The sequence below is a fragment of the Heloderma suspectum genome, chromosome 2 (assembly GCF_057233095.1).
Source record: "Heloderma suspectum isolate Gila_16-S chromosome 2, 16-S_ref, whole genome shotgun sequence".
In the NCBI taxonomy this organism is placed as follows: Eukaryota; Metazoa; Chordata; class Lepidosauria; order Squamata; family Helodermatidae; genus Heloderma; species Heloderma suspectum.
Genome location: NC_139459.1, coordinates 119,129,473 through 119,140,364, shown reverse-complemented (window position 1 = coordinate 119,140,364; position 10,892 = coordinate 119,129,473). Strand labels below are relative to the sequence as shown.

The 10,892-nt window shown below is 42.2% G+C and overlaps 1 protein-coding gene across 10 annotated transcripts in view; it reads right to left on the bottom strand.

Moving 5' to 3' along the window:
* The window catches only part of IFT74 (intraflagellar transport 74), a 70,879-nt gene extending 60,073 nt beyond the window's left edge, over positions 1–10,806 (bottom strand). For 2 of the 10 annotated variants that reach the window (XR_014787811.1, XR_014787812.1), the window contains exons 1-7: positions 10,274–10,465; positions 5,747–5,889; positions 4,465–4,600; positions 2,316–2,364; positions 749–847; positions 520–580; positions 215–274 (exon numbers count right to left, since the gene is read on the bottom strand). Coding sequence is in view for 8 of the 10 variants with exons in the window: in XM_084834619.1 (XP_084690745.1) it covers positions 215–274; positions 520–580; positions 749–847; positions 2,316–2,364; positions 4,465–4,600; positions 5,747–5,889; positions 10,274–10,376 (651 nt within the window). In the remaining 2 variants the exon portion in view is untranslated. Of the gene's footprint in view, positions 1–214; positions 275–519; positions 581–748; positions 848–2,315; positions 2,365–4,464; positions 4,601–5,746; positions 6,012–6,858; positions 6,950–8,548; positions 8,777–10,273; positions 10,593–10,642 lie in introns of those variants that run through there. The other 8 variants (XM_084834624.1, XM_084834625.1, XM_084834621.1 and 5 more) reach the window with 8 other exon arrangements.
* Positions 10,807–10,892: the final 86 nt, after the last annotated feature.

Here is a 10,892-nt window from a genome sequence, read left to right as displayed (position 1 = left end):
TTCAAGACAAGGCTGGACAGTCATCTGTCAGGAATGCTCTGACTTGGATTCCTGCACTGAGCAGGGGGTTGGACTCGATGGTCTTGTAGGCCCCTTCCAACCCTACTATTCTATGATTCTAAGTAGGAACGCTGCAATAGTAGACTAAGGCCAACAATAAATCACCAGTTCAAACACAGATGAACTGCTATAAAACACCAATCTTAATACTTACCAGGTTATAGTCACTCATTACTTCCTCCATATCAGTATTGGTGTTAAGTTTGTCCACCAGCTAAAACATAGAAACCCAATTAATGGCTCATTTTGGACTCGCATAAGAATATAGCCAAATAAAAAAGAGAGACTACTGCTTTGAACATTTATCCTCAAATAGACATATGTTACAAATGGATTAGAGAAGCAATGGATAGAAAACTACCTCTAAAAACATCTATTCAATTGCAATTCAAAGTTAAAACTGGTATTTTCAACGTATAATCAATACAAATTAAAATCACCTGTAAAACAATAACATACCATATTGTAGTCTGCTAGTTGTCCTTGAAACTCTTTGATCTCACTTGCTAAAGACTCTGCTCTAATAGAATAAGAAAAAGATTACTAGGTAGCATAGCTTATGTAATAAAATGCACTTTTCTACTCTAGGTTTTAACATATCCAATCAAAAAGATACTTGTATGCATGATCCCTCTGACTTTAAGATAAATGTATTACAGATTCTGATAACATGTGCAATCTAGCTCACCTTTTTTCATAGGACAGATAGACAGAATTCTCTTGATTATACATGTCAATTTCTTTCTGAAGCTTGTTAATTTCTGTGGTGAGCTCATTTATTTTGCTTCTGTAGAAAAACAAATGGGTGCTCATGTTAAGATGTATAGTTTAATTTTTAGACCCTAGTTTAACATACCATAAATTTCTAGTGATTATATTACACCAGTGATGGGGGAATGTGTGGCCCTCCAGATGTCATTGGACTACAACTCTCATCATTCCTGACCATTGGCTATGCTTGTGAGGGCTCATGGGAGTTTGACTCCAACAAGATCTGGAAGGCCACAGCTTCCCTATCACTGAATTACATGATAGCCTATATTATTCTAGAACCCTAGCGAATGTCTAGTTTTCTTGGAAGACCATTCTGGGAAGACAGTAGGGTGATGGGGCTTGAGTCTCAACTCCTACCCTAAAGTTGGAAATGTCAGCAAGTGCTGTATACTATGGATCCTACTTTATCCTTTAGGCTGGCAACTGGAGGGCTAGGCAGCATATCACCTGGGGCTGGACTTTGTTCAGGATCCTCCATCAGCTGAATCCAATTCTAAAAATGATCAGTAGCTTTTTTAATACATACATTTTTGAACAGCCTATATAGAGTTCTGAAAAAGATAAATATTCTATAGACTTGACCTGTTATTGACAACTTCATGATTGTGTATTAATCTGATAGGTGACCTAGCCTTAGCTATGGTGAGCACTTCTGAAGGCAGCAAGTTCTACACCAATTTCTTTCCCCTCAACTTTGAAAAGAACCTCAAGAAATGTTTATTTTAGAATATAATACAAATATAACACAAGTATTTCTTCTCTATTCGAACTACAGAGTGAAAATGCCTTAAAAAAAGACCAACAGCATTAGGGGCTTTGAGCTAGATCTCCTCTGGCTGCCGAAGACCATGTGCAGAGAAGGACGGAACATAGTCTTATTCACTCTATAACCATCCTGAGTCTGACGGACTTATGAAGAGGATAGTGTGAGGGCAGGTGGAGGTAGTGATGTCCCCAGTACAGAGGCATGCCAGGAGGCCAGCTGGATACTGGCTAAATCACCAAGCATGTTGTGGAAAGGGAAGCTATGGCAATTCAGAATGAAGTGTGAGAGAGAGCTAGTCCCTGCTAGAGCAAACAGGAAATAAATGAAAGAGAAGTCCTTCGTGCAGAATGGAAAAGAACAGCCAAGAAAGTATTGGTGGGATGAGCTAAGGATAAGACCTATGGGGGCAATCCTCTGTGACTGCAGTGGACACTGGAAAAATGGACTGGGTGGACTAAGAGGGGAGGAAGAGCTGCCACCAAGGAAGCAAGAGCAAAAGAACCTCTCTCACCCCACCAGAGACTGCAAAGAAAGTGGGATCCAGAAGAGAGGTGATGGAGTGCTTAACCTGGCCTCTCTATCTCACCAAGTCCCTATATTCCATGGCCTGGTGCCACAAAACCTTTGATGGGAATAGGACAAATCTCTGGACACAACCTGGCCCCATTCTACACAGTGAGAGTGCACATACCAGTGATAAATGTCTTTTACATACCTAAGCACTCCCAGGTAATATGATTTATCCATAATTTGTCTCTGTGGACCTAACAAAGAAGAGAAAATGGGCCAATTTGTTAGATGACACCCAATTATAAGGAGAATCAATTGTATTAATAAAGAACTCAGCAGTAGTATTCATGCAAGGTAACAAAATCATTGTGAAAAGAGGGTATTTCTTCAAAAATAATAAAAGGAATCTCTGTGAATACAGCATAAATATGCTCTAAAACTGGGCAGAAGGTAGACTGAGATCTACTGGTAAATCTCTGTATGGTTTTCAGTAGATCAGCAAGGGTTTCTGATCCCCAATTGTCTAACAAGAGCAACAGCTAAAAAGCTTTTTTCTTCTAAATTAGAAGAAAGAACACTTGGGGGGAATACCAGGAGTGGATTTGAGTGGGAAAGGACTTGTGAACTTGAATTTGGTACCAATCACAAATTCCTGGGCTAAGTATATGCTCAGAGCATCCTGTTCCTTATTTCTTAATGTATGTCAGCCCCTCTGAACCACCATTTCCCACCTAAATCCAGTTGGTGGGCCTCAGGATTTTAGTAAAACAAACAAGCAAACAAAACAAAATAGATCCTGCAAATCTGAACTCAGCCCACCCCAGCTCTAAAAGGTCAAAGATGACATGTCATCCATAAATTTGAATCAGTATAGGCCCTGACTAGATTCAAGGCTTGCTTGACTGAGCCTGTGTTCAAACCTGATCTGCTATTAGAAATTTTCAGTATTGTGTATTAAGCTGACAGGTGATCTGGCCTTTGATGTGGTTAGAATTTCTGGAGGGAGGAAGTTCTATATAGATCTCTCTCCCACACCTACAAAAAGAACCAAAAGCCATGTTTATCCTCCAAATACTTTTAGAGGAGCCGCTGTTAGATCTCTTTAATGAACCTTTAATTCACCCTAATTTTTGTTTTTAAATATGCTTTTAAAATGAATGTTTAAATGTGATTGTTTTATAATTTACTGTGTTGCTTTTATGTAAAACTCTCTAAATGACACCGGGAATGAGAAAGTGCTATATAAACAAGTATATAATGTATTACTTAGTAATTATGAGCTGTTTTAATCTAAACACACTAATAAAATGCTTTACATACATTGACTGAGTTTGTACAACATGACACCCCATCATGGGTAACATCGCCCAGAAGCTCCTTATAAGAGAGATCTAGGGTCCATCCCCTTTTCAGGGCTCTCATTCAGAGCAGTTACTGCGAACAGGACTTGCTGGAACCTCAGGGAAGTAAGAAATGGAAGCACAGCACCCACAAATGTCAGTTCAACACTTAAAACCCAGAGGATCACCTTGCAGAGGGAGCAATCCTATGGCCGCTAGATAGTGGCTAGATGGCCATAGGATATGCTGTTTTCTGGGAACTGACCTCCCCCCACAGAGAAGCCTCATACTCTGCGCTCAGAAGAGGAGCGTGGAGCAGCTGAAAAGGGGTGTGGCTGGGGTAGTCCTGGGGCAGGAAGAGCGGAACTGCGTGAACGACACATCCTATGTGTCATACAGCAGCCTCCTCTCCTGCTTGGCCCCCCCGCAGCTAGACAGCCGCAATCGGCTGTCTAGCAGAAAAAGCAGGGCAGGAGACGCGCAGAGGGAATGACCCCCTGTGCTTCTCCTGCTTGGCGGCCGCCTATCTAAATAACACTGTGCTCTAAGTGGGCAATCTTGTCCCCGTTCCCAGACCTCCCACTGACAATGGTGCATAAATTAGACTACATGCAGTCTTGTCTTGTCAATTTCCTTTCATGTTTCATATTGTACTAAGCTGCCTTTGACAGCTAAAAGATACAAGGATATTGACAAGGCAAGGCTAGTAACCCCTGAAGAACCCAGGGCCTGTTTTAGGGTTTTTAATCATCACATCATACATGTTCCCCAGGTTTGGACAATACGACAAGCCATGTCTGCGTCCTGAATATTCAAAATGGCCACCTGCATGTGCCACAATCCACCATGACTTAAATAAATCTTGGTGAGCTGTTTGATCCTGTGAACTGGCCCTATGAGACCAAAACCACAATAAAGTACATTATCCTGTTATCCCTTATTTACACAGGCAAAACACCACACATGATCAAACTATATTAACAAATGCTTGTGTGCCTTTGTATCTTAAAATACCTTTCATTCCCGTTTTCATTCCACTCAACCCTTGCTGCGTCACTGGACGGTCTGCAACTATAATTTGAGAGGACAAAACCACACCAGTACCAATGGATCCACCACGAGTACCAGGCCTTGAAGTGCCTGGAGGGATCTGCCACAGAAAACAGAATAAGTGGGGGGAAAAGTACAGAACATTCTGTCCATTCAGTTTTGTAATCTATGAATAAATAGTGAGGCCTTGAGATTTGAAGGAAACTTATAGTTTAATTATATGTTACATGCAAATATGTAACAGGAACCCAACATACTTTTTTTTTAAGTGAAAGCAGCTTCAGGAAGAACATTTTGCAAGGACAAACATGTATTTGAAATGGGAGCAGAGTTTAAGTACCCCCACTGCTCCTCTATTACAAATTGCTCTCGCCAACAGCTGCTTAAAAACAAACACCAGGATTCTGTTATACACATTTGTATATATTATGTAGTTAGGACCATAGCTATCTCTGTTTGAATGAAAGAAATTGGGTAACAAAATGGAGTAACTTGAATTACAGTGCAGGATGGAAAAACAATTATAACAGAAACTTGGCCACAGAGAGAATATCTGAATTGATCAGGATATGCTGTTTATTGGTCTGAATCCTCAAGTGCTGTTGTGGATGCAGAAATAATTTCTGCTCACATGAGTGGGGTTGGTGGTGATTTTTGCCACATGCCAATCTGTTCCTCCCAAGGGTCCCCCAACCCTTAAAAGTTGTTTTCCAGGTTGTTGTGGAGGAAAGGGAGATGCCCTGTTCAGTGAGTGGAATGGATCTTAGGATTGAAGCCATTGTGGTTGTTATTATTAACCACAGTAGTAATATCAATAAGCGCGTCAAACATATAGGCACCTGAAACATAGGAGAAGCCTGCCTCCAGGCTTACAATAGGAGAGGGTTAGAAGGAAGACAACATGAGAAACAAGAAGAAAGAAAGATGGACAAAAAGATCAAGTGTCAGAAGCCTAGCTGAGCAGATTGTTTTTTAGCTGCTGCCTTTAGGATGTAAGCTCCTTGGAAAAGGACCCATCTTTTGCTTATATTATTTTATAATGAACCACGTACATTAATAATAAAGAAATCTGCATTGCAGAGATTACTTTCCAAAGCTAGAGGCTCTAGCTTTGGAAAATAAAAAAAGTATCAGAATAAAGAGAAAATTACAAACATCATACAGGTACAGAAGGTAGAAGTTATTTTATACATCTATATCACAAATCAGAGAGAGCAGACTTTTGAACAAGTTAATACTAACTTACTCCTCCACCAAGTAAAGCTGCGGAGGGAGGCCTTAATGAGGATGAAGGAGGTCTGGCTCCCAGCCCCATTCCTGCTCTTGAAGAAGGTCGTGCTGTAAGAGGCTTGTGATTACTTGCCATTTTTCTTTTCTTCAAATGTCTCTCTAGAAAAAAACCACACATATTCCACACTAGAGTTTTCTGTATGCCTTCTGGATTTAACGGATAATTTTTAACTCACTGATAAATTTATTTATTTAATATATTTCTTGGCCACCTTTCAGGGCAGAAGCCCTCCCAAGATGGCTTACAGCAATAAAATACATAAAAACAGTTAAAATATTACAAGTGATAAAAACATGAAAACAATAAAAGCCAACAATAACACCAGCAACAATGTTAACAACACCAGCAGCAATAGCAGTCATATCATGAGAAGGCCAAGGTAAAATAATGTTTTCAAGGCCTTCTTAAAAGTTTGCAGTGACAGAGCACGGCAGACCTCCAATGGCAGCTTGTTCCAAAGGTGTGGGGCCACTGCAGAGAAGGCCGTCTCACATGTGTTCACCCACCTGACTGCTCCCACAGGTGGGCAAGTGAGAAGGGCCTCTCTTTCTGATCTTAAAGTGCAGGCAGGCTGATATGGGTGAAGGCGTCCTTCAAATAACTTGGTCCCAAACTGTTTAAGACTTCAATGGTCAAAACCAACACTATGAATTGGGCTTGGAAACGCACCGGTAACCAGTACAGCTGGCACAGTATAGGTGTTATGTGACCGAATCGGCTTGCTCCTACCAATACTTGGGCAGCCGCATTCTGCACAAGCTGGAGTTTCTGAACTGTCTTCGAATGCAGCCCCACGTATAGCACATTGCAGTAGTTCAGCCTGGACATCACTAGTGCGCGGATAACTGATGCAAGGTCCGTCCTCTCCAGATAGGGCTGCAGTTGGCATAGCAGCCTAAGTTGGTAACAGCACTCCTAGACACCGCAGCCACCTGGGCTTCCCCAGTTAGCTCAGAGTCCAGGAGGACTCCCAGACTGCGTGCTCAGTTTTTCAGGGGGAGTGCAACCCCATCTAAGACCAGTTGTAAACCTCCATCCGAAGTAGTTGGTTTCCCAACTCACAGTACCTCCATCTTGTCTGGATTAAGTTTCAGCTTGTTCATCCTCATCCATCCCCAAACAGCCTCCAGATTCTGGTTCAAGAGTTCCACAGCCTCCCTGGGATGTGCAGATGGAAACGAGCAGTAGAGCTGAGTATCATCTGCATACTGGTAACATTTCAGCCTGAACCTCCTGATGACTTCCCCCAGTGGTTTCATGTAGATATTAAGAAGCATGCGGGACAAGATAGAACCTTGGGGCACCCCACAGGCTAATGGCCATGGGGTGGAACCGAAGTCCCCCAGCACCACCTTCTGAGGCCACTCCTCCAGAAAGGACCGGAACCACTTTAAAACTGTGCCTCCCAAGCCCAATCCAGATAAATGATCCAGAAGGATACCATGGTTGATGGTACTGAAAGCCATTTATTTTGAAAGAAAGACATTAGAAAGACTTCAGATTAGTAAATCAGAATTATATTGACTTATTCTGAGGTTATGTACACATTAAAGCAGCAATCTTTAGCACATTTACTAAAGAACAAAGTTCATAGAACTCAATGGGACTTAATTTATGAATAAACAAGTATTATGCTATGTGTTTAGAATTAGGTATCTTATTGCAGGTTAAGAATACTCCCAGTGGGAACTAGGGCTAAAAAAAGGAAATGTATATGCACCAAGATAATTATTTTAATTATGTCAGACCTTTTAATTAAATTCTATCTATTTTACCTTGTCTGGGCTTGTTTTTAACACTGCTCCTATTGTATAAGTAAGACAATCAGTTCACTGAAATGTGTAGCAGTAAGAAGTAATCATACTGTTGTGCTATAGCACAGGCATATATAACAGCAAGGAAAGATCACTATTAATGGGGCACCTTAGGAAACCATAGTAGTCTCCTGTTAGCCTGGTGGGATAATTGTAGAATGCTGTCTTACCTAACAACACACACACAAAACCATGCACAAAGAAAACCAGCACAAGAGTTAGAGGCAGTAGTGCAGTGGAGCTAGGGCTCACAGCGACAAGCACTGACACTTTTTTATTAGAAGCGATGCTGACATCATCTGCTGCCCTCCCCACCTTCCCTGTTTCTTCTGAGCTTAGCTGCAATCTTCACAGTATCTAGGAAGAAATGAATTCTCCCAGCAACAATATATTGTTCCCTGCTGCAATGCAAAGTATTTTGTGGTGTCTTGATCTGGAATGGGCAATTAAGACCCATGAGCTTTCCAAAAGACCGGTTCCTGGTGGAGATAAAACCACTGGAACTGGCTTGTGGATATGGATCGACACGACTGCCTGAATTTTTGGACTGTCCTTGAGGACAAGGGGGGCTAGGGGGGCTGTCACGACGAACGCCTGCACTTCAGACTTCACCACTACACCACTGGCTGGAGGGCTGGCCTAATATCAACTTTCTTCCTGAGAGGCTCGTTTTCTACTTGCAGGGGGCTCATTCAAAAACGAATTCCCCTCACCTGCAGACCTAAGTGATAACAGTACACACTGGGTCACCTCAGGGCTGTACTGCCTCATTCTGTGGTGCGGGGGGACAAAGCAGCTGTGGAGAGGGAAAGCCATTTCAGCCACAACAGACGCAGGGGCAGTGATCTATACAAAAGGTGTGGGGCGGGGGGAGAAACGGGCGCCCTGGGGGGCGGGGGATTGGCAGTCTCTATATCATCCCCGCCCCCTTTCGATTACACACCGAATTTCCCCCGACGAGGCACGCGACGGGTCGGCGCCCCTCGCTTCCTCCAATCTCCGGCCTCACCTGCCTCCCTCGCGCGCGCACCAGGCAAGGGAGACCGTTTAACAGCTTTCCTTCGGAGCTCGGCTCCTCACGCTGACAGCCGTATCATAGCAACCCGGCGGCCCGCCAACTCACGGCACTGCTTTCCCACAGCCGCTCCGTTGCCTGGCCGAAATCTCTCCCTCGCACACGTCCTCGCGAGACCCCAGTCTTCCACTCAGGGCGCAAAGCTGCGCATGTTCGGACAGGGGGAAAAAAAAGTCCTATAACTCCCAGCATCCCACCATGCTGGCTGGGGCATGCTGGGAGTTGTAGGACTTAACATGTAGAGTGCCTCTTCGCTCACGTTCGTTTGGCAGCGAACGTGTCCTCGCTGTCTGTCCCCCCAAATAGCAGAGATAGGAACTAATGCACGCTCTGTCAAACTCAGGCATTACTATGTGGATAATTTTAAAGGTTTTTAAAACTAATTTTAAATTTAATTAAAAACTCATTCCTATTCAAGCCTCTGGCGATTCAACCCATTGATTCATTCTAATGACCATAAAGTGGCCGTTGTGGAGCGAGCAGACAAACTTCAAAGGGAGATTAGAGCAAGAGGTTTAATTATTTGTTTATAATTAATTTCCATTTCACAACTTGGGTAGAACTTGATGCCCACTTACCTGAGGGTAAGTCCCATTGAACTCAGTGGGACTTACTTCTGAGTAGGCAAGTACAGGACTACACTCTGTAGGTGATAACTGGTTTACGTAGTCCCAGGATGTTTGTGTTACCAACAACTGCACTGTAAATGACCACTGTTAATAATGTGATTTCTGCATTTAATTTCGTTCAGGCCTCAGTGCTTACAAGTCTTCCCCCACACCCATACCTACAGTTCTGAAACATTTTCAGAAACATTTTCAAAAACCAGGGGCTACAATTCACAAACAAAGAAGTTAACAAAGACGTTACTTAGACTCACCGCCTCAATTGACAAACAACTTGTTTGTTTGTAAATTGTGGCCCCCGGTTTTTGAAAATGATTTTGAAAATGTTACTGTTACAATTCTAAAAAAAAAAGTTCAGTTATAATTTGAAACAGTGCTTTTATATATGTATAATTACAATAATGATTTATAAGTTCTGTTGGTATATTCACTTTTTAAAAAATTATTCACAGACTTGATTTCTGCAATATCTTTACAGTTTTTTCAATCTGAACAAGCCAGATATATGTGAAGCTGGGTACTGTAAAGACCTTCAGAAAAGATTCCTGGAAAAAGATTTTCAGAAAGCTTTTGTTGAATATATATTTTGATATAGATGTTCAAATTTTCTACTATTATATGTATAATATTGTATTTACATTGTTTTTTCACATTTATATTATCTGTTGAAGCACTAATTATTTTCACTAAAAGATAACTCAGCAAATATTATAAACGATCGTGTGTTTCTATTGTTCTATTATTTGATTAATTATTTATTAATTATTAAATTTATTAATCGCCCATCTGGCTGGTCACCCAGCCACTCTGGGCGATGTACAACATACAACAAAACAGTTTAAAACAATAAAATTCTACCATAAAAACATTTTCTAAAATACCCTAACCCACCCCAAATGCCTGCCTGAACAACCACGTTTTTAATGCACAACGGAAGCTCATTAAAGAGGGGGCATGACAGAGTTACCTAGGGAGGGAGTTCCACAGAGTGGGGGCCACCACAGAAAAGGCCCTCTCCCTCGTCCCCACCAGTCTAGCTGTCCTGGCTGATGGGACAGAGAGAAGGCCATCCGAGGCTGATCTTGTTAAGCGGCCTGTCTGGTGCTTAACAATTAATAATAATTTGATTATTATACTTAGACCACTTTTCAGTGCTGTGCCAAATGCAGTTCAATAATTCAGTTTTCTACAACTGTGGTCCTATTTTTTCCCCCTACTGTATAAGAACCGGACATTCTCCATCGTGCTCCATGCGTCTGATAAAGTGGTCTATAGTCCATGAAACCTTACGCGAGAATATATTTGTTAATCTTTAAAGTGCCACAAGACTCTTAACCTTCCGAATGCCACGACTCCAGCAATCAGCTGCATACAGACGTGGTTGTCCTCTATTCAGACGCGATCTGCTTTGACTCTAATAGCGCAAAATGCAGCTCCCCGATAAAACGGGAAACTACGTAGCGCTTTTCCCTGCTTCTCCCCGGTACCCCACTCGAAAGAGCCCTTCTTGCATTCTGGGAAATGTAGTCTTTCTCTCCCTCTTCCCCCCAGTGCCTTCTGGGTGGCGTGTCTCTTCCGGCGCCCTG